This window comes from Pseudopodoces humilis, chromosome 7 (assembly GCF_049639895.1).
Source record: "Pseudopodoces humilis isolate 2021_Gansu_Grassland_sample_001 chromosome 7, ASM4963989v1, whole genome shotgun sequence".
NCBI classification, from domain to species: Eukaryota; Metazoa; Chordata; class Aves; order Passeriformes; family Paridae; genus Pseudopodoces; species Pseudopodoces humilis.
The window spans coordinates 16,334,442-16,362,266 of NC_142206.1; the positions used below are offsets into that span (position 1 = coordinate 16,334,442).

Below are 27,825 nucleotides of genomic sequence, written 5' to 3' on the forward strand. Positions count from 1 at the left end.
CACCTGGTGTTTATCTCCTTAATACTCAGGTAAGTAAATCCGCCCCCCCATCGCTCCCTAAGAGCAAGCTGGGTCATTAGGAGGTATGCAAAAAGGCTCACCCGAGTCTGCAGAAAATCAGAGGCGTGCTGGCTGCACGGGATGGACAGACGAGCCGCAGGCAGCTGGCTGAGTAAGGAGGTATAAAAGGGCTTCTCGGGTGGCTCAGCAGAAAATCCACCTTCTCTTTAAGGGCATGGAGACCTTCTCAGACCAATGATGTGCAAGAGTCCCCCGTGCACCTCCCTTGGCTGGGGCAGGCCAGGCCGGCAGGAGAACAGGAGAGGGCAGCCCCCAGGGAAGGAGGGGTGGGGAGGAGGAGAACATCTTCTACCCATGGGATCCAGAGGAGCTGGGGAGGTGTTTTTCCTCAGAAGTGCCAAGGAGGGAGCCTTCCTCTCCCTTTTCCAGCCACCAACCAGTCACAATAGATATGGCTTCAAATCTGTGGGGAGTCCAGGCTCCCTGCACGCAGCCATCCATCTGCAAGGCCTCTAATTAAAATTTCCCCTTGGATACACAGAGTGGCTTATCCATGGACAAGGGCATAACTCAATTTGCCTTCAGGGGCTTGGGAGCAACTCTGCCTTTCAGGAAGGAAGAAAGAGCTTGCACCCCAAATATCCACTGCCGACAGCAAATGCGAGAGCAATCCCTCAATAAGCCGTCCAGCACTAGCATGCTTTTAAAACCTTAATTAGTTCCCTCACACAGGAAATACTTGCAGCTCTTCCCTGTGTGGAATATTTCAACACAACTCAGTTTTTTTAAAAAAACAAGCTGTGGATCTGGTGCAGGCAGCCTTAAGCCTCAAATCCAGCCAGCGGCTGGGCAGAGGCAGCTGAGCATGAGGGAGCAGCCCCATGCTGACAGCAAGACGGGTAATCCCCTCCGTGGGATGACCCAGACCCATATCTCCATGGATCTGAAGGAGAAGCAGGTGGAAACGTGGCTGGAAATATTCCCCAGCCCTGGTCACAGCGCATGTAGTGCGTGTGTGTAGGGGATCCCATGGAGACAGGGACCCAAACAGCTCCTGCTCTCCTCCCCCAGGCAGGCGCTCCCTCCTCTTCCAGCTGGGGTTTTTTAGGCTGATTCAGACATGGCCCTGGCAATTTTTTCCAGACGCCCTACAGACATTATATAGATAGTGGCAAATCCCTTGCTGCAGGCTTCCTGTTTCACTGCCCTCAGCACCACGCAAGTAGTGCTGCAGATGCTGCTGAAGGACGAGCACGTCCTCGGTATGGGGCTGGTGTCTTGCAGGGGTTTGCTGTGGTAGCAGGTGGAGGAGAGAGAAACCCCTAGCATGGGCAAGGCTGGGTCCAATTGGGATATGTCCCTTGGAAATGCTGCAGCTACACATTCTGGCCTCTGCTGGCCCCTCCAGAGAGCCGCTCAGCTCTTGGTGGAGGAATCAAAACTGGGCCAGTTCTTCATTCAAAATTCCCCACAGCCAGGAAGTTTCCTTCAGCTCTGTGGGATGAAGACATTCTGAACCTCCTGGAGTCCAGGCATGTGGCACAGCAAAAGAGATCTGCTCAAAATTTCAAGTGTATGGTTATCACCTTGTGACAGGAAAGTGTTGGCCTGATATAGTGGAAGACTGAAGTTCAAAGAAAGAAACCCCATGAACAAAGTATTGGCCAACAGAAGTGTTTGTAGGATATGGGAGGAGTGGATGGTGAGGTGTGGTAATAGGATGAGCAGAAGGCTTTCCATGTTTCCATGGAGCTGCCTTGCACAGGGAGAAAAAAAAAAGAATCAGCAGACTTAAATGGCAAGAGGAAGAAACCCACTGAGGAGAAGGAAGAACAGAAAAACAAATCCGTGTCAAAGTTAGAAGAACTTTGTGAACTTTCACCATGGTGAACGTTAGGAAAGACAGAAGTTTCCAAAGGAATTATATAAGTGTTTGAGTGATGAAAGAACAAGTTTATTGCAGAAAAGCCCAAGGAAGGCATAAGGAAGCTCCAGACCAATCCTTCAAAGGGTGTTTGGCTCTCAGTATTAGGTATTAGTGAGGTAATTAGGCAGGGGCCAGGAATGGATGCACTGTTCATACTTGGGTACTTTCCTATGGAGCATCTGAGCCTGCTCCTTTCCCTCATTTCCCCCCACTTGAGTTAGAGGAATGCACTGTGGGTGTGGGCCACCATTCCCAGAGCACTTCCACCATCCTGCAAGGTCAGACAGAGGGAAGACCTGTCACACACAGGAGGTTCTGCATGATTTTTTAGAAGCTCCGGTGTGGCTCTTATGGGTCAGGCTCCTCCACAGAATCACCACGTGTTGGAAGGATGAGGCTGATGAATCCATGCAAGCTGTTCCTCATAACACCCTCCTATTCCTTTACACCTTGCCTCCTCTTCAACATCCCACAAGCTTCAAGTGGACAGGTGCTATGGAGTGACGTGACACCAGATGATACTAGGCCTTATTTCCAAGGATGACAGTGTTAACAAACCACAAGCATGCTACTTCAGCAGCAATTGTGATCATGCTAAAAGTCCAGGAAAGATCACTGGGGAAACCTGTATTTGACCACCCTTTGTTTTCCCAAAATCACATCACACCAAAGAAAAGCACATCCTGCCCAGGACATACCCATTCCCCTCCAGTGTGTCCCTAAAAGAGCTCCCCATTTCTCTCCTCCTGCTGACACCAACCCCCAGGAGCTCTACAAAGGAATGCCATCACTTTCACATCTTTGTGCCAGTGCTGTCCTACATCCCATAGCTAGAGCCACCTCATTTGCCCATGAAATGGGATTAAGGTTTTTGGCTTTTCCTCTTCAGGGCTGCTGCCAACCAACACAGCCACCCTGTCTGTTTAGCTCCATGCTATCTTCCTTGACAGGGAGTGCTTCAGGCACATGATGTTGATACCCTCAGGCTCCAAACCCACCAGCAGGTCCTGATGACACTCCTCATGTTCAGCAGATACATCACAAACTCATAAGCTGACAGCTGCTTCATGCTGTGTTTGGCCATCAGCTACACAACGATGGACACAGGACCCTGGGAGAAGCCATCCCAGCAGTGGATGAGGACACAATTCCCTTTTTCCAGTGAGCCTTTGATGCATTCATCAGTGTCCCAGAAACAGGGCTGCCCCATTCCATGACAGTCCCCATGGGGCAGAGCCCAGATGTCAGCCTTGAGGTGTGAGCTGAACCCTCTCCGTGGCAGAGGTAGGGGATGACACTCAGGCTGCCATGGCTGGGCAGGCAGCTCATGTCACTGAAGCTGTCAGTGATGAAGCTGTCAGTGATGAAGCTGCCAGTGCTGCTCATGCACAGCCCCTGCCCACTGTCAATGTTCCCAGGGTGGATGCAGCCAGTTACCTGAGTGATGATGGGTCCTGTGAAGGGGCAACACACATTTCTGACCAGTGGGTTCCTTGAGATGTGGCTTTTTCTTGTTCCTCCTGAGGGATTTCTTGGAGCTGGCATGTGGTGCAGGGGGCTGAAATTGGGCTCTGAGCCCCACAACAGCGGCAAAAAGAGGGACAAGTGACAGGAGAGCTTGGCCTTGAAGGGGAGTCTGCTGGAGAAGGCAGGGGAGGAGCAGGGGTGGGATTGGATCTCTGGGCCTGCATCAGGGACCCATGTTGTGGACTGCCCCTCTGTTCTCAGGCTTTTCCATCTGTCAAACAGTATAAAGGAAAGGACTGGTGAGACCACAAGAACTCATCTCCCCAGCTGCACGAGCAAGGAGACATGCAGACTAATCTTGCAGAAGCAGCTGCTGCCTCCTGCTGATGGTGCTAAGAAGAGTGACCAGGGTATCTTGCCACTTTGCAGGACTATGGACACCACGTCCCTGCCCCTTCTCTTCATGCACTTCACTTTTATACTCACCAACTTTGGACAAGTGCCTGTAGGAACAGAACAACTCCCTATGGACACACATAAGTACTCACACATGGCTGTTTTAGGTGTTTATACCAAAACTTGAAGAGAAATGCCTTGAAGAGAAACAAGGCATTTTAATGATCCCTTCCACTCCAAAGGGACACTCTTTGGTGTGAGCTTCCGGAAGAGTTTGCAGCTCACTCAAGCTGGAGCCTGGAGGAAGGGCAGCATTTCAAAATAAAAACACAAAAGGTTGAAGAGAGGCTTCAGGGAGAGGGCAGAAACCAGAAAACTCCTCTGGATGGAGTCCCTTCTGACCATGGTAGCACACAGGAGCTTCAGTCTCCAGTGATGGAGCCAGGGTTAGGATCACTCAGTTCCCAGCACAGGTCTGGGCACAAACCTCACTCCTGTCAGGAGCTTTTCTCACTTCTGTCGAGGACCAGAAGCCTTGGACTGTTCCACAGGGTGGCCCTTCCTCCATGACCCCAGGCTGAGTTGGCAGCCCCCTGGAAAGTGAACACCTCTGACCAGCGCTGGTCCGTGCCCAGGCCTTCAGCATTTAATGTGTACAGGAGGTGATCCCTCTGGAATTTCCACTCAGCTTGCCCCTGGATAGTATTACCCAAGTGACCCAACACCTGATCCCAATCCTTCATGTATATGCACATCCTCAAAGCCTGGTTAAGACTAGGGTATGACCCAAAATATGTCTGGGGAACAAGATGAGACCTCTGTGTGCTCAAATGGGTACGGCTGAAACATGTCTTTGTTCTCAAAAGGTCTTTCAGGTTCTCTGTGCCAAGACAAAGCAGCAGGAAGAACATGGTGTTAGTTAAAAAGAAAAGGCCACAGAGCTCAAGAAAAACTGATAAATCACAAAGCTGTTCTCTCCCCAAGATCAGCAATTGCTCTACAAACCAGCAGCCATGCAAGGAATGATTCTCCAGAATTTATCCATTCCAAGCACACTGGCCTTTTGTAAATGCTGTGTGACCCCAGACACCTCATTTTACAAAAAATAAAAAACAAAACTGTCAACTGCAAGACCCTTAGCAGCCTCAGCTACCTGCACACTTTGAGAGAGCCTTGGGAGAAGACAGCTGCAAGGAGATGGGCCTCTGGAAGCTCTTCTGGAGGTGCTTCTCATACAGGTTTGGTAACAGAGAGGATAGAAAGCTCAGAGCAGGACAGGGCTGCACCAGGAAAACTCAACCCCCAGCCCCACTGAGCATCTCTCAAGAACATACTCAAAGCCAACTAATTCACAGAGTATCTGAGACATGAATTTTCTTTTATGAAGGCAGACCTGAGTTTAGCACATGTGCAAAAGTTGAGGGTGGTGTGGGATGAGTGCATTCAAAGCAGAGAAACCTTCAGCAGAGGCTTTTGCAAGTATGAACACCTCCTTTGTCTCATCCAGAGTGAACATCAAAGCCAAGTGTTTTAACTGGGCTGTTTTAAGTGAAAACCTTCATGCCAAGATTCAGGCTTCTATGTCTAAATTGCTCTGACTTGTATGTAAAAGTTAAGAGGAAAATGCTGTCTATCCAGGGCAAAACCAGACGCCAGCTGGGCTGGTTTCCACGTGAGACAGCCACCTCTTTCATGGGCACTGGGCTCTTCACCGGCTCTTCCAAGGGTGCATTGTTTCTTTTACAAAGTCAGCAATGATTGATGCACAACTCAAAGTGCCCATTTCCCACAGAGAGCTTTTCAGGCTTTTCAGACATCTGCAATGTCCATGTTCATGAGCAGGGTTATGAAACACTTGTTTGCAAACCCATCATCTTCCCAGATGCTGCTCACAGAATGTAAAATACAATATGGGTTGGGTTGTTTGCAGGCCAAGGCCTCTTTTCAGCTCACTTAAACTCCTCTTCCTAACTGACTCTGTGCTTGTTTCTGCTCAAATTGAGTGGCAGTAAGTGCCTGCAGCGGTTTAATCACCTCTCTGTGAAGTCAGCAAAGCTGGTTGAGAAATTCCCATCTTGTTGACACACAACAAGTCATCACTCAGGGGTACCCATTCACCTGGAACGCCAAACTTCTTCAGGGTGCACTTTTTGCCCAGCAGCATGAAAGATATGAAATCCTCATGCTGCTTCTCCTTTGGTTCCATCCTACCTAGACCTGAAATATGGAGAAATGAGAAGTCTGTTCAAATTGGAACTTTGGGAAGCAGCTCTGTGCACCCATTATTATTCCTGTTTCTCAGACTGGACTGTTTGGGGTTTCTACCCCTCCCTTCCTGCCCATGGCAGGGCAAGGTGCATTGACACGTAAAGTGATCCAAACAATATTTCTGTATCCAGAGGCAAAACAAGCCCAACCTGAGGCAGGAACAGCCCCAGATACAAGAGCCCCAGCAGCAGTCAGAGCATGAGAAAGGAGCTGGGAAAAGGGAGGAAGAAAAAGGGGAAAAAAGGGTAGGAGAAAGAGGTTAGAGAAAGGGAATAAGGATCCAGGAGCTGGAGCTTTTAAAAATAAGCCCATGAATGATGAAAGTACACATTTTGCCCATAAAATTGCAAGGCATAAAGATGCTAGCTAAGGAATATTTATAAAGCAGGCATGCTTGCTTCTAGTGAGAAGAGCTTAGATGCTCTCCAGCTCTGAAAAACTCTAAGACTAGCCAAAAAATCTGTGGCTGGAGGACAGCCAGCCCATACCCAGGCCGAACATGACAGCCCGTAATCATTTTTGTCTCACTGCAGATGACTGGTGACAAGCACACACGAGGCTCAGCCTTCTCCTTGTGCAGCCCTCCCATTTGATTTCCTTGAGTGCAGGGACAAGTAACCAAAAAAAAAATCACTGAATGAGGGAATAATTCACTTTGGGAGGGACTTCTGGAGGTCAAAAGTCTTAGCTCTGGATGTAAATAATTGAGATTGTGAATCTTTATAACAAACAAACACCTCAATTTTCAGTGCTTGTCTCTTCTAACATACCTCTGCTTGGCCCAAGCCCTGCTTTTTGCCTTGCCACTGACCCGCAAAGCTGCTAATCAAATGTAGAGAGACAAACTCCCCATCCACCACCTGGGCACCTTGGATGGCTTGGATATCTGCTTGTGCTCCCCTTAACCACCAGCAAGACCCTCTTTGCCCCTGTGATGCAGGATCAGGCAAAGGCTGGCTCCTGTCTCCTGGAAAAAGCCACTCAGACATCTCCAGCATTGCCACATGGCTACCAACAGGCTATGCAGCCATGGGAACAGGCTTGCACAGCATCGCTGCTTTCTCTCCCTCTTGAACACAGGCTCCATCTCCAGAAGAAATCTTGGCTGGTGAGGCTCCAACAGGGGCCACAGACCAGATGAGACAGAGACCCAGCTCAGAGCACGTACTGGCCTGCCCTCTAGATGCAGACACGGGAATCCAGCAGACACAAGCTGAAGAGGAGCTGCTTTTCCCCCTCCTTTACTTTTCTTGTCGCATCTTCCGCCCTCCGAGTGCAGGAGGAGCATTGGTGACGCAGAAGATGCTCAGACACCTGGCTTTGATCGATGAGGTACAACCACCCCCACCAAGGCCACAGGGAGGTGAAAGGGAGATGGCTTGCACACGAGACAGGGCTGTCTGCCTTCCTGCAAACAGGCTTCCAAGCAGGCTGTGTTCATTTGGGGTGAAATAAGGCATGAAATGAAGCCCAGATCCACCAGCCCTGCTTCAAACAGCTGCCAGCAGACACTAAGAGGATCCTGCCAGAGGAGGAGAGTGCACAAAGCTGTGTTGTATGCACATAAGGCTTACTGAGAAGGAGAGATGATGACGGAGGGAAAAAGCAGCCTTGGCAGCACATTAAAAACTGGAGCTGGGTGGAGAACATCCCCACCTGCTTGCCTCTCCCTCCTGAACAAACAACTCGGTTTGCTGAGTTTTACTGCACAAAGACTCACTCCAGGTTGCCCAGCTGGGTGCTCACTCCCACATTCCTTGGCCTTTCCCTTAAAACCACCATGGCCTTCCCTCTCCAGCTCTGCTCACCCAGCACTGCGCTGGCAATCCAGGCACTGAGCAAGGCCAAAGCTGGAGAGAGAAGGGGCAGGCACTGGTTTGGGGAGTAATGTTTCTCAAGGAGGGGCTGTCTCTGATCTCCTTCAGCTGCATCTGTTTTGGGACTAATATGCACATACTTTTATGCCCAGCCCCATAAATTATGCAGTGAACCTCAAGGCTATGACTTCAAAATAGAGGGACTGGAAAAAGCATACACACACACAAATAAGAACTGCCTGTTCCAAACACCTCCAAAAGCCCTTTCTGGATGCTGCATGGCCCTAAATCACCACAACAACATCACCAAAAACCAGCCTGGCAATAGATTTGGAGCCCCAAACATAATTCAGAGACGTTCCCTTCTGCACAGCCTGCTCTAGGCTAATTCTAAGGTTGAGACTGAAGGCTGAGGCTTTAAAACATCCCGTTACAAGTCTTTCTCAGGTGACTGATTTCCTTCTCCATCTCATTAGCAGCTGCCAGCAGATGCTGTTTCCCCAGCAGAAGCCACACTTCACTTGTTACAGTCATCTCAAAACCACCCTGTCATTTCTCCCCTCCTCACAGCCACAGTGAAGCCTGGAGAATATTCATCAAGAGGCAGACATAGCAGCAGCTTTTTATGGTTAAGCTCAGGTCATTAATCTCTATCAAGACTTTCCATAATCTTCCTCAGCTTCGTGTCTGTTTAACTCTTGGATAGTCGCTCTGTGGTGCTCTGGGTAATCACAGATTAACTGCTTTTTAATATTAATAGCTTTTCATTAATGTGCCAGGCTCTCTCCCCTCCAGAGCCCAGGCAATAGCTATTAGCACTGTGCCTGCAGCTCCCTGTGGTGAAAAGGATTTTTATCTTTGGGGCCAAATTTCCACAGCATGAGCCCAGATCTTATGTTCTGTGGCTGCTTCTTGTAGAAGCATTTTAGAACAGGAGCGATTCCTTCCTCCTCTAGCCCAGTGCAGGGAGCTTCCTCCTGCAGATGGCTCAGAGAAGTGCTCTGGAGTCACCCCAAACTGCAGCAAACTCAAGAGCATGTAGGGGCACCACTCTGATGCCCTCATCTTTCTAGGAGAGATCTTTACTTACGTAGCCTCCACACCAAGGGCCCACAAAGTAGGGTGGGGCAGGACATGTGGCCACAAAAAAACTCCCAGTTTAAACATGAAACCTGCCCAGAAGTGACGTGAGGGCTGCAAGCCAGCCTTTACCAGGGTGGTGTGACCACAAGTGTGAAAGCAAGAGCCTCAGCCCCTCCACCCTGGCAGGACCTCCAGGTGCCAGAGTTGCGAACCTTGCTGTGCCACTCCTGTAGGACCATATGAGGTGGATGGAGCTGACACTGCATCTTCATCCATGTGGTCCATGAGGATGGTCACTGGTGAGTCCCAGAGCGTGAGTCACATCTTAGCGTACACAAATTGCCATGGGCTGAGAGTGGGCTGTGTGAAGCTTCTCATTTAGCCTCTAGCCAGGACACAGAGCACACATTGCAGAGGCACTAAAGAGCTAGTCCAACATCTCCCAACACCTTCCTCATCCACCTGTATTCCTCTCAAGCCTCTTAGATTCTTCAGTGTGGACGTGATTTTCTGAACCTGTGAGAGTTTCAGGCTTTCAGGGGCTGATCTGTTTTCCCAAGGGAAAGCCTTTTGGGAAATTTTTTCTCTCTCAAAGACTGTTGTGTTAAATAAGATTTTGGTTCCCAAAACAAGGACACAGATGTTCTGAGAGTGTTTTTCTCTTGTCCCACCAATGGGATGAGGGAGGTGGTGTTCCTTGTAGCAGTCAGGTTAACCTGTATCGGAACACCTCATAAAAAGGGTTGAAAACCGCAAAATAAAGGCTTCTGCCTCCTGAAAATAAACCTCAGCTGCTGCTTGTGACTGAACCCTTGCTTCATACTGCATGTCCACTAGCAACACTTCAGTACCTTGGTCTTGTTTAAAAGCCTTCACAGGACACATGAAGTGTTTTCAAGAACACACTTCTTGCCAAGTTATTCACAAGTTATTCAGCCATGCCACCAGCACCTCTGCTTTATAAATATCAATGGACTCTGTTTTGCATGAGCCTGAAGCTCTGTGTATTTCCACCTGCAGCCCATAAGCAGCTGGGGTGGGCAGGCTCCTACACCCATGCCATCCCCTCTAGCACCCTCTGCTCCACGTCCAGCCTTGCCCTGAGATGCCGAGCTGCCCTGTCCCAGGCGTTACACAGAGCATGAGCTGCCCCAGCAGCCAGATCATCTCTTGGCCAGAAGGAGTCACAGTCCCCTCTTTGCTGACAATGAGCTGGGACCAACATATCTAGAGCTTGCTGAGCAGAAGCCCCTCACTCCTCCACAAGCCCACCATCCTGCTCCCTGGGTGGAGAAGGAGAGCCCCACTATCTGGAGTGCAGGGGCAGCTTGAGGTGGGACTTCAGTCCCAGGGCCTTGTCCACCACCTCTGGGGGCTGCAGGATGTGCCACTGGGCGAGGGGTCGGCGTGGGTTGGACAGCATGTCAGACCAGTGCCGCAGCTGGTTGCCTGTGGCTCGGCAGCCCAGGAAGAGTTTGCCAATGGGCTCATTCTTGGTCACTTTGTCATGATCCCAGACAGAGATGACCACGTCCACATTCTGGGGGAGACACAAGAAAGAGGGTCAGTGGGAAAGGATTTGCTGCAGTGGGAACCTGCTCAGCCCTGGGCACTTCAGGGAAACCCACCTGGATCTGACTGAAAGGCACCTCAAAAACAAACACCTCGTTGAAGTAAGGGCTTAAGGTGTTTTTCTTCACACTTGTCCTTTTTTTCTTCCATTTCTTCCTGTTCAGTATGAGATGCACCTTGACAAAAGGATCTGAAGAGAGAGAAGGCACACCTGGCACAAGGGACAGTTTTTGACCGAAGAACTCAGCCACAAAAAAGTTTTCCTGAGCCATTCCCAAGGAGACCATGGCATCCCACTTGTCACTCCTCATGGTAAGACAGCCACCTCTGAACTCACTTCCTCCTGCCAAGCTCCCTGTACAATCCAGCCATGACATCTTCTCCTGGGAGATACGTCCAGCACTGCCCAAAGTTGGAGTATCTGTGCTGAGGGAGACTGGGAGTCAGCCAAGGACTGAATATGGTGGTGGCAGCAGGAAGCAGGTCTTAAAACCAGGAGTTTTCAAGTCTTTGTGGCTCTTGGTGCCACCACTGAGGCCTGGGCAGGAGTAGGAAGTTCTGAGAACAAGCAGCCCCCACTGACCTGAGAGTCCATTAGAGTCCATCCGCTTCAACTGCTTGGCTTCAAGGATGAGCACCGTCAGCTTGCCAGTGCTGGGGACGTAGCGCAGTGAGAAGCAGATCTCACCCAGATGCTCTTCCTGATGGAGAGATGCCGGTAATTAGTACCAGGCAGAGGAGCCAGCTCACCTGAGGCTGGAGCACCAGGCTGGCCCCGTGTTTCCCGAGTCTTCCTCACGTTCATGCTTGCCCCTAAGGGCTTGCTTCTTGGGGTGGTGGCAAGCCAAGCAAGAGCACATCCCTCCCAGCAGAGCTTCCCACCCAGCAGGACCAACCTCCACTTTACTGGCCACCTCCAGGTCACTCCACTGCTCGATGACATGCTGCAGGTTGATGTTGGCCAGGGGCAACCGGACCTCACCAATGATGTCATGCTTGGAAAAGCGGTTGAAGTCATAAATCTGCATCACCAGTGTGGATTCAGACACCTCAGCCTGGCGTACCTGCAGGGGAGGACCCAAAAGCCTGGACTCACTCCTCAATGGCAGCCTTGCCCCATGAGGGTATTCCTCTCTCACATTTCCCAGTCCTGATTGCACAAGCTTCACCCTGTCTGGAGAGGTTTTTGCCCAGGGAGCAGTGTCTATGCAACACTCTTAATGGGACCAAAAAAAAACTCACTGGCTTTGGTTTGTACCTGGAAAGTGAAGCTCTCGTTGAAGATGGGGTTCAGGGTCTTGCGGTAAACCTTGGTCTCATATCTCTTCTTCGTATTGGATGTTAGGTAGACAATCACATACGGATCAGATGTGCCTCCGCTGTCCATGGCCTTCAGCTCAACTGCCTGCTTCACACCAACCTTCAGCTGGAGAGGAGTGAGGCACAGGGTCACCAGCTGCAGGAGGATGGGGTCAGGCAGCTGGGGGTTCAGTGGGAAGTGAGTGCAACAGTGAGGAATGCCTTCACACCACACAGGCATGAGAGCTGGTGGGCTGCAGGCAGGTGGGAGAGGGTATATCCACCTCGGTGGGCAGCAAAGAGCGACCATGCAAGAGCATGGCTTTTTCCCTGCTGTGCCATGGCCATGAGCATCCCCACCTCCTGTATGTGGAAGTTGTACTCCAGGGAGTACTGCAGCTTTCCTCGCCGCTTCTGCTCTACTTCCCACTCCAGGTCTTCCATCTCAGGCTGGACCTGTGGCAGACAGCAATACTACCCTCAGGGTGCACTCAGCCATGTCCCTGCCATGCCATGCTCCCACCATCCCTGGGGCTGGGCAGTGCAGCAGCAAACCCCTCAGGGAGGAGGGAGGTGGGATTAAGGAGAAGGCAGGACGCACAAGGTTGGTCGTGGTGGAGTTGCTGACGGCGCACAAGCCAATTCTCTCTTTCTTCTTGGACTTCTTCTTGCTACAGCAGCACTTGGTGATGCAGATGAGGAAGAGAAGGAGAAGAATGGCCCCTGCCACAGCCACGGTGATGAGCGCCCATTTGGGTACTGGTGCGATGTGCAGGGAGCAGAGTTGGATAGAAGAGTTAAAACCAAGCAAAACATACAGAGTACGTTTAAACCTCTTCCTGGTGCTTCAGCATCAAGGAGTTGCAGTTTCAAAATTGCCCCTAGAATCATGGACAGGCCCCATGCAGGGAGACTGTGGTTCCATTCCCCAAATGGGTAGCAAAGATACTCTCTGCTCCTGAAACAGCGTATTCTGCACTCTGAAGTAATCCCATCCTGATGGAGCCCATTAGAAAATGGAATTTGAAGGGAGTGTGAAGTGAATACCTCAGGGTCCAGCAGCCCCACCACGTAATGCTGCCTGAGAGAGGAGGGTAAGAGACGCTGTACTCACATGGGATCCAGCTAAGCCAGCTGTCCAGGGAGCCCGGCCAAGCCGTGGTGGTGATGCTGGTGTGTGGGGAGGCCGTAGTCCTGCCTGTCCTGGCTGCCGCTGCCATGGCTAATCAGGGGTGACCTGGGAGCACAGGCAAAATTAACAGGGTGGGGATTTCCTCTCTGATAGCACGTGTGCTGCCGGTAGCCCAGGGCTCTAATGAGAGCAAACACAATTAAAATACAGAGCCCAGGGTAAGCGATTAGAGGTTGGCCACAATGACAGTGAGAAGTGAAATGGAGCGGGAGGGAGCCGCTGGCAGGGAGGGCTCTGCTCCAGCCGGCCCCTCCCATATAGCCTTCTCCTTCAAATCCTTGCCAGTCTGCGTGCTGGAAGGGGAGAGACCCGGGGAGTTTTGAGAAGTGGATTCACTTGGTTGTAGGGGACAAAAACCAAGAGATGTTTTGTGCTACCTTCTTCCTGGCCAGGCAGAGTGAGCTGAAGGGTTTTCTCAGCTCCAGGGAAGCCCCATCATCAGCTAACACCCCTTTTTGGCTATTTTCCCTCCTGTGGCAGGGCTGAGGAGCAGTAAGGTTGGCTCCTGGGCTTACAGCAGGGCTGGTGCCCTCGTTGCCGGTGGCAGTGCTGCCACCAGGCTGGGGCCACACCGGCACGGAAACTTTCCGTGAGCTCGGTCTGTGCACATGGCAACGCTGACACAGCCTGAGGGAAGGCTTCAAATTTAAAGCAGGATGGTTTTACAGCTTTGCTTTCCCCATGGCAAAGCTTTTATTCTAGCACGAACACTTCCTCATAGGCAGATTCCTTTCGCGTCACGGGGACAGGTGTGCCCGGAGCCGTGAGCGGCTCTGCAGCCAGCAGGGCACGGGTGGCAGCCAGCCCCAATGCCCGGGCTGGCAGCTACGTGCCTGGTGCTGCCCCAGCCTCCTGGCCTGCCTTCCAGGGGGTCCCTGCTCGAGCAGCCAGCTCCACCTCGCTCTGCCTGCGCTCTGCCCACGCTCTGCCCATCCCAAGGTACTCCTTGCATGGGGACCTTCCCGGGGAGGAGGAAACCACGTCCGCATTTCCCTTTGCTGAGCCCGCGAAGCCAGCAAGAACCCTTTCTTTTTCCAGCAGTGTGCTTTGCTGCATGTGGGCATAGGGCTGGAGACACGTGGGAATCGCTGTCATCCCTGCGGCGTCCTTGGTGGGACAATGAGGTGCAGGTTAAATGACCTGTCCAGGGCTGCCTGGGACTTCTCTGTCATTGAACACCCGAAGCATCGCTCAGGCATTTTAGAGTGCCAGGCCGCAGCTTTGGAGTGAAGGGTGGACAGGACAGCACAGGCGAGCAGGCACCCACACAGCACAAAATTAGGAATATCAGAACTTTTTGCCTGCCACAGGCTGTGTCACATTAGTTTAACATTGATCCTTGTTTAAAAAAACCTTTATCCCAACCCTGAAGAATTAACTGAACCACCGCTTTGGGAGCAATGGGGACAGCCCTGCTGCAGTCCGGCACAGGAGGCATAGTCTCAGTGGGCAGTCTTTTGGGACCATTAAGGATCCATGTTCCTGGAAAAGGGGCTAGAGGAACCCTGACTCTTGCTCCCACCTGACTGGGTTCCCAAATCCAGACTTACCGACAAGTATCCTTCCCAGAGTCAGTCTTCCCTCCCTGCTGCGCGGGTTCCAGTCAAGCCACCACGTGTGGCAGGGGCATGCTGAGGGCTGAGATGGGACCCCACTGGGCACGCAGCTGAGGGTGCAGAAGGGATGGTGGCTGCACTGCACAGCCAAAACAGGAAAGTCTGCTTTGCCAGCTCAGGAACCGGGTGGCCCCAGCAGCTCCACCGGCCCCACCTCACTGCTGACCCAAGCAATGTTCATGCAGGCAAAAAGCCAGCGGGGAACTCCCTGCTGGGCCAGGAAACAAAACTTGCCCTCCTGCCTGCAAGAAGCTGGAGGGCATTGCTGCCCAGCTCCATGCACTGGGAAATTCGCTTCTCCAAGTTATCCCTGCAGCGATGCTGGGCTGGACTATGTGGCTGCAAGCACTTAGCACAAGGGAATGGACACTTTCAAGGGGATGGGTGCATGACTGCATCCATCCCTGGTGAGCTCTGGACTTAGGAAGCCCAGCTCCTTGGCCCACAGGGCATGCACTGTGTGAGGGCCTGCAAAACAAGTGTGTGGATGAACAGGAGTGCTCTGCTGCAACACAGCAGGGAGGACAGACAGGACAAGGGGATACAGATTGGGTGGTTTCATCCTCCAGCACCAACAGAAGCACCAGGCACACAGCCAGGAGCAATTTCACAGGCTTCCATTGCATTAAATTTATGCTTGTAAACTTCTTCCCTTGCTGCCAATTCAGCAAAGTCTGCCCAAAACCTGCCTTATCACCACGTAAATTTGGGGTGGTGAAGCAGAAGCAGCGAGCAATACTGCAAAACTGCCAGTGTCTAATGGCTGATGTAGTGATGGGAGGAGATGCCCCAGAAACCAGACCTGTCCCAGCTCTGTTCTCAGGTCATTGCCCTACCACCCTGACTCACCAGTCCTTCCAGATTTTCACATGGCCACCAAGGTGTTGCCATAGAAGGTGCCTAGCCACAGGAGAGGGGCTAGGGCTGCCCCTCAGCCACCCAAAAAACAGCCACACTCACAAGGGCCTTGCACTCCTGCTGCTCAGAGAAGCACCATCTCCAGAAGCAGGAGATGCAGGAATGATGATGCAGGAATGATGCTGCAGCAACCCTCTAGGGGAACCTTTTGCTCTAAACTGGAAGTCCCAAGGGATGCACAAGAGAAATGCATTATGGGGATGGAGGAATAGGGAATATTAAAATCCACCAGGGAAAGGGGGTCTGCATAAGCACACTAAAAACTGAGCATATAAGTAGCCTTTTCAATGGGTTGTTTGCTAGTTGTTTGACAGTTAAAAGAGAAGAGATTCAGATCTTAGGAAGAAATTCTTTAATCAGAAGGTAATGAGGCACTGGAACACATTGCCCAGAGAAGTTGTGGCTTCATCCCTGGAAGAGTTGAAGGCCAGGATGGATGGGGCCCTGAGCAAGCTGATCTGGTGCATGGCATCCCTGCCCATGGTGGAAGGGATTGGAACCAGATGATCTTTAAGACCCTTCCAACCAAAATCATTCCACGATTCTATGATCTCAGCAAGACCAAGCTACACAGGACCCTGGTGGCTTCCCACATTTTGGGAGGAGATTTGGTGATCCTGGTGATAGCCTGGTGTCATGCATGGGGACAACTGCTTGGCCTTAGTGCAGGTGACTTTGATCTCCATTGGCAGGAGCAAGGCTGGGCAGGCTGCAGCAGTGGACCTTGTTCCAGGAGCGGGGCAAGGGAAAAGCTGCAGGATGGTCCTGTGTCAGCCCCCCTCCCCTCACGCTCCCCACATCCCTGACAGTCACACTCTTGGACAGAAAAGGGGTGTTGAACTATCCTGGCACCATGAGCCCCCACAGGGCTGGGTGCCACACAGCCTATGCAGAAGAGGAAAATCCTAGCCCCAAAATCCACCCTGTTCAGGACAGCATGTGAGACGGCTTCCAGAAAAGAAGGGAAAAGAGACCCAGAACCATTACAGTAAAATTGCAAATGCGCTTCACCCAGCCACGCTCTGAACCTGCCTTTGCTCCCTGCATCCCTGCACACCCTGCGCGTCACTCTGGACCAGATACCCCTATTTTTTTCGGTCAAAAAAACAACCATTCAGGGGCTGGGAACTGAGAGGACTAGAGGCAAGCAATAAATACTCCAGGTGCAGAAATCAGAAATCACGGCTTGTGGACAGCGATCTGAGCACAAGCGCCGATGGGGCTCCGGAAGCAGGAACCTCGCCAGGGGTGACCGCCAGGGTGACCGCGGCTGTGGCCGAAGCCAGGCGCAGGTGAGCGTGATCCTGTGCAGTGCCAGCTGGGAAATGCAGTCTGGCCCGGGCACGACGCCAAACAGCCCGCTGCCTACAAATCCCAGCGCGCCGGGAAGCGGCGCTGCGCCCCATCCCGGCTCCTGCCGGCTTCCTGCAGCGAGGGCAGGGGGAAATATAAACAGCAGCGCCCTGGGCAGGGCTGGGATGCTGCCGCTGGACAGGCTGTGCCGGGGAGCAGAGGCAGCGCTCGGGGTGAGTTTGGGCTTTTCTCTCTAGCAGAACCCTGTGTGTGTGCAGAGGGTAACATCTGCTCCCTGCTCGGCAGGAAGGAAGAGCTGTGGGGACCAGCAGCACCCGCCTGGAATGTTTCCGTATGCGAACAGCACTGCGGGTTACTGGGGCAGGGAGATGGAAAGGAGAAGTCGGGCTTGGTTTGCAGTGCTGGAAGAGTGAAGCAGAAATCAGAGGTGGATTCTCCCATCAGGAAGGGCTGCTCAGCTCCGTTGCCTCCTTGCATTTAATTTTGACTTTCAGAGAATACTTGGCCGAGATTGTCAGAGGAAAACTCCTGCCTGCGCAGCTGGGGGTGTTGGCCACCCTCTCTGGGAGGAGACCCCTTCCCAGCACGGGGCATGGGCTGCAGGAAGAAGAGGGATGCTCAGAATCGCCTGGCTTTCCAGGCAGCCCTGGCTGGGGGTGCAGGAAAGTCCTGGTGCAGGACTTTCTGCTCCTCGGGCAGTCGGGGAGTGCACATGCAAGCACTCAGCCCCCATGGCAAGGCTGGCATCAGCCAAGTGTGTTGCCTACTGGCCCAGGCAACATTTTGCAGTCCCTGAACAATAGACATTAATTAAATAAAACTGGGGCAAAAGGCAGGTCTCTGTGGAGACCCTGACTTGTCCTTTACACTGCATGTTGGCTTTGCTCTTTCCTTGCACAGCCCCCCAGCACAGTAATCAGGTAGGGCCTGGCTAGCTCACAGGGCTGTGGAGGGGCAGACCAGGTCCATCGCAGGGGTCTCAGCCTTTATCCAAGCCCTCACCACACACTTCTACTTACTCTGGCCTTTTACAGCTGAAAATGAGTTGCTGTTGCAGTGAACTTCATTTGTAGATACAAATTCACCATTCAAGCAAAAGTGGCAAAAAAGGCAACATGGATATGAGCTAGAAACCTACCTATAAGCTGTAACCTATTTTCACTTTTAAAGACAGTCTTATTTTGCTTGGAAAAGAGGTCCACAACAGTTTGCAGCAGTTCCATACAGAGAAAAATACTCTTTGAGAAAAACTAAAGTAAAAATAAAGGCATGTTCTATGTTTGAAAAGCCACTTTTCCATCACATTTAATTGGAACTATTAGAACAGCTTTTCTCGGAGCAAAGCTGCTGTCAGCAGAAACAATATCATTTGGGCTGCTGTACATGGAGTGTAGGATGTTTCCTGTCTCCTTTCCACTCTTCTCCCTCTCTAGATTGACTATAGGTTGATTATATTATAATCTGTCAGTTTAATTTTATATTTTCTCTTAAAGGCTGAGAGTTGAAGATGGCAGAGCTGGAAAGCACAGTCATAAACACCAATGTAAAACAGGTAAAAGGCTGTTCATTACAAAACACACATCCTGTATGTCCAAACCAAGTTTTGAAATTCCACCACAGAAGACAGCACACCACAACTCAGAACTGTGGTGGCCTGAATTGCTCCTGCCTGGGTTTCAGCAGAAGTGGCTGTCCCAGGGCTGCTGGGCACCTGGTCCCAGTGAAGTCCATGTGATTTCCAGTTGCGTGGACTGGGCAGGTACATTTGCTCACACTTATGTTTTGGAGCAGCCAGGGAGAAAACAGCAGCTTCTCTACATACACAAAGACTTTATTCAACTGTCCAGAACAGACACAAAGGGTAATACCACCAGTATGTGCAGAGAAACCCAGCAAAAACAGATGACTGTGGCTGTGCTGTGCTCACAAACAACAAAATTATGAAGCAATCCCCTCTGTGTGAGCTGTCCTTGGAGCATGTGGCACTTATCAGACAGGTTAGGGTTTCACAACTACCAGCCCCATCCTTGTGGCCTGAAGATGAAGACTGGGTGTGGTACCTCTGGCATCAGGAACCGTGACACAGGGGTGATACCGCCAGCACCCAAACCTACCAGTCTGGTTGGTGCCCCCTGCTCACCCCTCCTCCACAAGCTCCTTCTCTGCTGTCCCCTGATTCCTCTTTCCTCCCTGTCCTGCAGAAAGACCCCAGCACAGCACTGGTCATTGCTGTGACCACCAGAGCCATCTTCAACCTGGAGGAGGAGCACAAGCTCTACCTGGAGAAGGGCAAGGAGGAGTACACAAGGCACCAGCAGGTCAACCAGGACAAGCCCCTGCCACCAGGAACAGCCTTTGCCTTCATCCAGGTGAGCCCCACACCTGGCTAGGGGCACATGCAGACACTCGCAGGATGGGGTGAAAGCTCAGCTTTCCCAGCTTTAAGTCTCAAATCCCATCATGGGATGTAGTTGTGCCTGTCCTGATCTCTTGGCCTCATTGCAGGGCATTGAAACATGTGCTCTTGACCAGTCCATCTCCCCTCTGGCTTTTCCAGGATGGTTACCTTGTCTGGCTCTTCATAACATGCCAGCCTTGCCATAGCTGACAGATGCAGCACAAACCACTAACCTTAACTGTAAAAGAGCCCCTGCAAACGTACTGCAGTCATGCCTCTTTAGAAGAGTCTCGTCTCTTCACAGGCAGTGCAGTATGTTAACACAAAGATCCTGGAGAGCAACCCAGCAGAGAGGAACCTCTTTGACATCCTGGTGCTCTCCAACAACAGCCCAGAGAGCGGCCTGCGCATCATCAACAGCGCCAAGCACTACGGTAAGGGGGACCCATCCCTGGCAGTGCCTGATTCCCCTGGGAGGCTGCAGAGCACATCAGGCACCACAGTGGATCATCAGTGGTAAACAGAGCTGAGGGCTACAAGGGGAAGGGGGGAACGGGTTCTCTTGGATCCCAGCTCCCTTCAGCCTTATCTTTCACAGCAGGAAGTCTGGCAGCATTTTGCACAGCCTGGACATGTTCAGGCAGGTACTGAAAATAAAAAAAAGTTGTTTTAAAAAACCACCCTAAATCCCAGAGTGCTGTCAGGAGGAATGCTTATTTAAGGGAGAGATGGAGGGAATATTTAACTGCACCCTGCAGTTTTATAGGAGCAACAACAGGTCAAGAAGATGCAGCAAGAACACAGGCAAGTTCCCCACACACCACTGGGAAATTCATTGCCCTGAGCTCTTGCAGCAAAGCACACCAAGACCCGGGGAGGGAGGGGCTGTGAGGAGGATGTTGCTCCATAAGACTTCATTCACATCCCTTGTCCTGAAGGCCTGGAGATCTCCAAGTTCTGCTTCGTCAGTGATGAGGACTCCACACAGTACCTGAAGTCCCACGGCGTCAAGCTGTTCCTCTCAGCTGACAGGACAGACGTCTGCAACGCCCTCCGGAGAGGTGCGTTCCCCACTCCATCCCATGACCCCAAACCACATTTTTTCCAAGCAGCTCAGTACCAAGAGACAACACCAGAGCCTGTGGTTTCACACGGACAAGGGGTAGATGGTGCACTGATTACCAGTACAGTCCTGAACAGTTCAGTCTCCTCTTCTGTCCTTACCAGTAGCCTGCAAACAAGACCAGGCTAGCTCAGATGCCCTCACAAGTCACTGAGTACATTATGCATCATTCTGGATGCAGCTCTGCCATGAGCTGGTCATTCCCTGCCTGACATTTAAGCCTTTCTAACCAAAGATGCAATTATATTCATCAATGAGATGAATCAGTGATTCCCAGGACTTTGTGAAGATGCCACAGAAATTTGCTGTCTTGGTACATGTAGAGTTACTGTGTGCTTAGTGATAGATATAAGCATGTGACCTCAATCAGAGGGAGTGGAGTCTCCCCAACTCCTCTAGTAGAGTTAATCACCTTCTTATTAATTCACTTGGGTATGAGCACATCAGCTGGCCACTGTCCTTCAAGGTCAGGAGCAAGCCATCCACAGCCTGGACTTTCCTTCACTACACAGCACATTCCTGGAACCTCCTTGAGAGAATCATTGCCCTGACAGATGTCTCCCATCTGGGAGTCTGGGTCCACATATGAGGGTGGGCAGGGAGCATCTTGTAGGAAGAGACTGTAATTAAGCCAATTACCGCAATCAATGGAGATGCCAGCCCATATTATTCACACCACAGAGTGCTAAATCTGGGCACTAAAGATTGAGGCTTGGCAGAGTGAGCAAGCACCAGGAGGAGGGCTGCTCATGCCTTGACAACCACCCACCATCTCTTACCACACTTCAGTATCTCCCCAGACCTCAGTTTCTGATCAGCAGCACTTTCTCAAGGGATAACACATGGAAAGGCTGGGTTGACTCACCCAGAAAGCTCCCTGACTTGGAGGCCCTGGCCTGGTGATGTGGGACAGGGCTGCAGCAGATGTGTGGGAGCAGCTAGCCATGCATGAGCCGCCCCAGGGAGGGGTGTCCTTGCTGACCCCACCGTGCTCTGTCTCACAGGGGTCTCAGCAGCGCTTGTCTTCCAGCAAGAGGTGCAGGCCGCCAGCACTCCACTCCGCGTGGTGTTTGACGGGGATGCCGTGCTCTTCTCTGACGAGACAGACCAGATCTTCCAGGAGCAGGGCCTGGAGGGGGCAGTGCAGTACGAGCGGGCAATGGAGGCCATCCCCATAGGAGAGGTGAGCATGCCACATCGCTTCCACAGGCTCTGCTGTCTCTCCTGCTAGGGCTTTGGCATGAGCAGTCAAAAAAGCAGAAATCCTTACAGATTCCCTATGCATCCACTAAGTCCCTGGTGTGGGCCTGATCTGGAGTCTCACTGGAAATGAATCTGTTATCTCCTATATGTAAGCCCTAAATATCTAGGATTGTGGCTAATTCCAACACCACCTTTTGTAGGCTGTGACCTCTTGCTGTCCAAGTCCCTGCAAGACTCAGACCCAGAGGCACTGCTTGCTGGGATGTACCTTGCTGGTCACTTTGGGATTAGGATGAGCATCACAAGGCTCACCTTCCTCCTAGGGACTGCAGTGCACAGCCCCAGTCCCAGCATTGCCTGGTCCTGCAGCCCACAGGCATTGTGTGCTCTGCAGAGCCCTGAGAAAGCCTGGAAGAGGAACAAGTGCCTTGTACAGGCAGAGTAGATGTTTCCTTATTTCCCACTCACTCCCAACTGTCTTGCTGTGCTTCCAGGGTCCGCTGAAGGCTTTTGCCATGCACCTCGGGAAGATGCGTAAGAAGTTCGGCCAGGAAAAATCCCCCATCCGCACCTACCTGGTAACAGCCCGCAGCGGCCGGGACATGGGCATCCGAGCCATCAAGACACTCCAGGAATGGGGTCTGCCCATCGACGAGGCTTTCTTCATGGATGGGGCTCCCAAGGGTCCCATCCTCGCCCAGATCCAGCCTCACATTTTCTTTGATGATGGGCTTCATAACATCCGAGGGGCTCAAAATGTGGGGGTGCCCTCTGCCTGGGTCCCATCCTGCTGCTGATGGGCTGCAGGCCAGCAGTCCTCCCTCCCAGCAACACAGGGGACTAGGTCAGTTGGAGGCAAAACTTCTGGTGGAGAAGGAAAGATCTCCTAAGATGCATCAAGCAAATCTCAGGGAAAGGGGATGAGACCATGGACTCCCATGCAAAGCTTGATGTGTATTTCTGCTCCTAATAAGAGGTCCTCTACATCTTAGGATAATGCCAAAAGACACAACTGTTCCAGGATGGGAGGACACCTTTGCTGTGACACTGGGGACTACACCTACTGCTATGTAGGACCTGGGGACTTTTCTCAAAGAAATAAGTGAAGCTAATGCCACACAAATGAGCTGAAGGAAGCAAGAAAAAAAATGCTAGTTTTGGCTGTGCTCAGGCAGTCTCCAAGATGGAGCAACACAAGAAGGACATCAGCCTGTTGAGCCAAATCCAGAGGAGGCCAACCAAGATGATTAAAGGGATAGAGCACTTCTCCTGTGAGAAAGGGCTGAGAGAATTGGGATTGTTCAGCCTGGAAAAGAGGAGGCTTCAGGGTGACCTAACTGTGGCCTTCCAGGACCTGAAGGGAGCCTACAGGAAAGATGGAGAGGGACTGTTTATAAGAGCATGTAGTGACAGGACAAGGGGGAATGGCTTCAAACTGAACAAAGGCAAGTTTAGATCAGATATTAGGAAGAAATTCTTTACTGTATGGGCACTGAGGCACTGGAATAGGTTTCCCAGGGAAGTTGTGGATGCCCCATCCCTGGGAGTGTTAAAGGTCAGGTTGGATGGAGCTCTGAGTAATCTGGTGTAGTGAGTGTCCCTGCTCACACCAGGGTGGCTAGAACTGGATGATCTTTAAGGTCTCTTCCAATCCAAACCATTCTATGATTCTATGATTTATTCCTAGGATTTTTGCCTAAAGGGAGCCTGTTGCTTTCCTGCCTCACCAGACACACTCCTCTCAGTTTCTTAGTTCCTGAGGAGACTGATGTGCTAGTGAGTGCTACAGGCAGCTCCAGGTGAACTCAGAAGAAGAAAAACTTCAAAACTTCAAAACTGTAAAGGACCTACAAATCTTTTAGAAATAAAGGTGAATAGGTTGAAGAAAGAAAGACCAAGCTATTCCTCCTCATAAAAGAGATTATAGCAAAAGACAGCTTTCATTAGGCATGCACACTGCTCACAGAGTGCTTTTAGGAGACAGACCTGTAGGACACTCAGCTCCTGGAGCTGCAGGCAGGGACAAGGCTGCAACCCAGCACTGAGGTCCATCCAGAGAGGGAACAGCTCCAGTGTCCCACCAAGAGAGGGCACTGGAGATGGGCACTTCAGCCAGCCTTAAATGGATTTCTAGGGCCATGGGTGGAGGGCATGGGTGGGGGTCTCGGGAACAACTGCTCCTTGCACATGGGGTACGTGGGTGTACTCGGTTCCTGCCTGACGTCACACCACACCTCGAACAGGGATGCTTCTCCTCTGGCAGTTTGGACTCAGTTTTTCATTTTCCTGGGGAACAAGGAACCTGCAAGTTTCTTTCCCCAGGGCTGGATGTGAGTTGCCACTAGAGGCCACTGTGCTGCCTGGGGACATAGCACCTCAAATCCCTGCCAGCAGTCCAGAAACGCCTCGTAAAAAACCACGAACTGGCTGCTCAGGTGGCGGCGGAATTATGGAGAAGAAGACAAAGATGATGCTGTCTTATTTCTTTTTAATCTCAGTGTAATCAGAAAATAATTGTTTTTGAAGGCTTCACAAGTGTTGCTCTCACCAAAGCTTTTTTACCCCTGCAATAAATAAAAAAAGAAGCATCCCAGTGTGAGTGCTTGTTCCTCATGCCTGTGTCTAGCAGTGTGGGAGGAGGGGTAGGATTACACACATTCATTTATTTATCAGGTGTTTGACATGTTCATCAAAATAGCTTAAATACACAAGAAATTTTAAGTGGTCTTTGGACTAGGTCCCTGAATATCATCTTGTGTTTGTCTCCAAGCTGACTCCTGCTCCCTTGGGTATGGGGACTCTGCACCCGTTTTAGCAAGGGGAGCTGCTGGCCCTGACATGCCACTGGCAGAGGTCCTGTCCTTGCCACCATGGCCACTGTGTGGGTACAAACTCAGGGCTGCTACGGCAGGGCAGGGATGTCCATGTGCACGGATTTGATAGGAAGCCACGTCCAAAGAAGCAAAGCCTGGCAGGGTCTTGGCACCAGGCATCTGGCCCCTGGCCCTTTTGCTCAGTGCAGATGCTGAAATTAGATGTTTCGAGGTAGCAACATCAACAATATCAGCCACTCATCATTCGCTAATAATGCTAAGCAGCCGTCAGCTGAGCAAACATTAATTACAGGATGCTCCAAACATGCTCAGTAAGCGTCCCACTTTTGTGCAGGTCAGATACCACCAGGCTCAGAGCGCTGATCCAAGCCCCCAGCCCTGCCCACCACACACAGCCGGCTGCTTCTGCTTCCGTGGCAGCTGGTGCTGGGGACATGGACCCAGTGCTGGAGGTGACAGTGGTCCTGGAGATCTTCCACCACCCTGACCCATCACATTTGACGATGGCTGAATGGGGCCAGCAGGAGCTTGGTCACTGCCTTGGACGAGAGGAAATTAGCTGAGTCAAGGGTGGTGGGGACAGGCCCATGTGAGCTGCTGCAGTGCATGGGATGCTGAGGCAGGGGGAAGCGCCACATGCCTTCCTCCAGCACTGTCAGCACAGTGGGGGATGACAGGGCAAAACATGCCCAAAATAGGAAAAAAGGAAGGAAACTCGAGGCTTGTGGGGTTGCATCACTGAGGGCCAAGTACAGCTGCTTCAGGCCATAGTTCAATCTTTTAGCATCAAAACTGCCCTTATTGCCCTGCTCCAATGATGTGCCATCAAAAACACCTTCTGTCAAGGACTGCTGCAGCCTCATGCCCTGCTGCAAGGACAAACTTGCTGTTTCTGTCTTAGAGGCATCTGTAATGAGTTCATTTATGCTTGGGATGCTTCTCAGTTTTTGGCTTTCTGAGGCATCTTAAGCTCCCTCCTTCATGTATTGCTGATGCCCTAGGGTCTTGTGCCACTGCTGCAGACTGAAGAGGGTTTAGCTGCGGGGGATGGTCTCTGATCATCATGATGATCATGCTTCTCTGATACACATTTCATGTTTTACTGGCCAGGGCAAGGCAGAAGCAGACCACACTGTCGTGTCACCACCACAGATAGGCTCCATTTGAACCCTGCTGGGTTTTATAACTTTCCACTCCAGGAAAAGAAGTGCAAAGGGAGCTCTGAGGACCTGCATTTGATTCTGACCATTGCTTTCCAACAACTGCCCACAACCCCAGCCAAAGCTGCCTGGTGTCTGGGTTCCCCTCTGAGACACCCTCCTGGTCCAGAAAAGGAAGTGGGCCCCTACTCTTCTCAGCCACAGGCAGGCCAGCTGCCTCCTCTGCAGGGCCCAGCTCTGCCGCGATGCCAAACAAGTGGCCCTTGTTTCAGGGTGCGGCGCGTGACCCCAGGGATCAGAGACTGCAGCTGGTTGGCTCCGAGGAGTTGTGGGAGACCTTTGCCCAGGACCATGCCCTTAATCCCTCACTCACTGCACCAGTCAATTTAGGGTTGCAATGCTAAAAACAAAACAACTCAGTGCTAAGAAAGAGAAAGGGATTTATAAAATGGTGGCACTGCAGGGAGGGAAGATTGGCAGGTATTTAACTGCTAATAGAGATCTGCAGTGGCAGTGTCCGAGTTGTTCAGCTTCATTGACTCCTGGCTGCAGAGGGAGAGGATGCTGGAGGCTGCAGGGCCTGGGTGCAGCTGCAGTGTCTGCCAAGTATGCTCCCACACCTCCCTAACCTACAAGCACCTTTGGTTATGAGCACTGAGCAAGGCATCTTTACATTTTGACCATAACCCTAAGTCACCCTGGTGGCAGTGTACCTTAAGAAACGCTCAGGAGTTCTCAGCCAGAGAGGCCGAGATGCCACGTCCCACGCTGCAAAAAATTATTAACAGGCTGCTCTGCATGTAGAAGGTCAGAGGGAGGGTGTGCAAAGCCACAGACTGTGTTTGCCGACATGCTTAAAACTGGTTTCAAGATCTTAACCCCAGGCAGTAACACTGAAAATAGTGTCTATGGTGGCAAGTAAAGATGGCGCTTAGGAGAAAGGTGACAATAAATTAGAATTCAGAGCCTTTGTGGAAATATTGACACAGCAGAAACTGCCCCAGGAGGTCCAGACTGACTCACCAAATCACCAGTGAGGGCTGGTTGCTTCCACTCCAAGGAAACACATTGCAACGTTTAAGATGATCATTGGGTTGCAATGGGGTGTTGACCCTCATCTTTCTGAGCCCACACTCATCTCAGGATCAGAAGTGTCAATTGCTTTAGCGTTTTGGTACATGGAGGAGACATGATTGTATAAATGATGGTCATCTTCGGGCAGCTTCTGCTGGAAACTAAGGGAAATAATTAAATAGCATCTAGTGCTGGCAAAGAAATGAAAATGTTGCTTGGATGTAGCTGGAGGCACTTCCCTGCATCATGATGGAACCCCCACCATCACACCAATACCCCCCATCCCAAGCCAGGCTTACATGGGGGACAGAATCAGGAATTGCTCAAGGTGGTGACAAGGTGAGTTGGGTCCCTGTGTTCCCCATCACATCCTGGCGTGGGTGGGGATGAATCAATACCATCATTGCCACTTACTACCCCATCCTGTCAGCCGCAGGTCACACTGCTTTGCTACCAGCGTCTGCCAGGATTGTTGTTGCCCATCCCTGGCAATTCAGCCTGCTGCAAAATAACTCAGGTGAGGCAAACAACATGAGATCCCTGCCCTGAGGAGCAGACAGGGCCAGCAGCCAGGGAGAGGCAGGTCCCCTCCTCCCCAAGGTGGGTGCCAGGTATGTCACTAGCCATGGGGGAGGATGGGCCAAGGGATGACGAAGAACATCCAATGCCGAGCAGGGTCAGGAACAGGCAAGTGGTGTGGGGGTGGAAAGGATTTGGGCAGGGCCATAGAGTGCGTAGGACACAGGGACAGACAATGTCAAGATTGGCAGCAGCCCACGGAGGCAAGGTAGTGTGTAAGTAAACCCTAGTGAAGACACCAGCGCAGCTCAGAATCTTAAAGACCTTAAGTATATTTCACTTATGAAATCCTCTCTGGGTTTTGTCTTTAAATAGCTAGGGAGAAGATGGACAAGCAAGATGTGGTGAGAACACTCCGTATTTGAAGACTGCTGCAAATGGCCCTGCATGAGGATGGAACCATGCTCTGGGCTCCTGCCTGTTATGACATCCAGTTGTTTCACATGGCCACCAGTGAGCAACCCTCACCTGCTGGCAGGATCACGGTTTGCAGCGTGAGAGACACCAAGGGAAAAAATACCACCCAGCCTTGGCCTTCTTCCACTTAGCATTTCCCCAAGGTCA

General features: G+C 51.5%; 2 protein-coding genes across 3 annotated transcripts; one reads left to right on the forward strand and one right to left on the reverse strand.

The window, feature by feature from the left end:
- Window positions 1-765: 765 nt before the first annotated feature.
- Window positions 766-14,757, reverse strand: SYT8 (synaptotagmin 8). Of its 2 annotated transcripts, XM_014252142.2 has the most exons (10): window positions 14,593-14,757; window positions 12,965-13,087; window positions 12,452-12,609; window positions 12,211-12,306; window positions 11,810-11,977; window positions 11,448-11,615; window positions 11,135-11,252; window positions 10,889-10,972; window positions 10,608-10,741; window positions 766-10,519 (listed from the first exon to the last, which is right to left on the reverse strand). In XM_014252142.2, exons 2-10 carry the CDS (start codon window positions 13,068-13,070, stop codon window positions 10,286-10,288), a joined length of 1,266 nt encoding a protein of 421 aa, XP_014107617.1. In that variant the 5' UTR covers window positions 13,071-13,087; window positions 14,593-14,757; the 3' UTR covers window positions 766-10,285. The 2 variants fall into 2 exon arrangements, with proteins under 2 accessions (XP_014107617.1, XP_005522406.1); XM_005522349.3 differs by lacking the exon at window positions 10,889-10,972.
- A 2,232-nt stretch (window positions 14,758-16,989) lies between these two features.
- LOC102112924 (cytosolic 5'-nucleotidase 1A-like) lies at window positions 16,990-24,188 on the forward strand. The gene is made up of 7 exons (XM_005522350.3): window positions 16,990-17,102; window positions 18,384-18,442; window positions 19,092-19,259; window positions 19,593-19,722; window positions 20,227-20,349; window positions 21,416-21,594; window positions 22,109-24,188. Exons 2-7 carry the CDS (start codon window positions 18,398-18,400, stop codon window positions 22,409-22,411), a joined length of 948 nt encoding a protein of 315 aa, XP_005522407.1. The 5' UTR covers window positions 16,990-17,102; window positions 18,384-18,397; the 3' UTR covers window positions 22,412-24,188.
- Window positions 24,189-27,825: the final 3,637 nt, after the last annotated feature.

Bases quoted from the DNA above. Each gene is read 5' to 3' on its own strand.
- SYT8 (XM_014252142.2), bottom strand. From the start codon at position 13,070: ATGGCAGCGGCAGCCAGGACAGGCAGGACTACGGCCTCCCCACACACC. The intron at 11,253-11,447 runs GTTGGTCCTGCT...TCTCTCCATCAG, and splicing joins AGGTGGCCAGTAAAGTGGAG to GAAGAGCATCTGGGTGAGAT. The intron at 10,742-10,888 runs GTGAGTTCAGAG...CTCTCTCTTCAG, and splicing joins AGGGAGCTTGGCAGGAGGAA to ATCCTTTTGTCAAGGTGCAT.
- LOC102112924 (XM_005522350.3), top strand. From the start codon at position 18,398: ATGGCAGAGCTGGAAAGCACAGTCATAAACACCAATGTAAAACAG. The intron at 18,443-19,091 runs GTAAAAGGCTGT...CCTGTCCTGCAG, and splicing joins TAAACACCAATGTAAAACAG to AAAGACCCCAGCACAGCACT. The intron at 19,723-20,226 runs GTAAGGGGGACC...CTTGTCCTGAAG, and splicing joins CAACAGCGCCAAGCACTACG to GCCTGGAGATCTCCAAGTTC.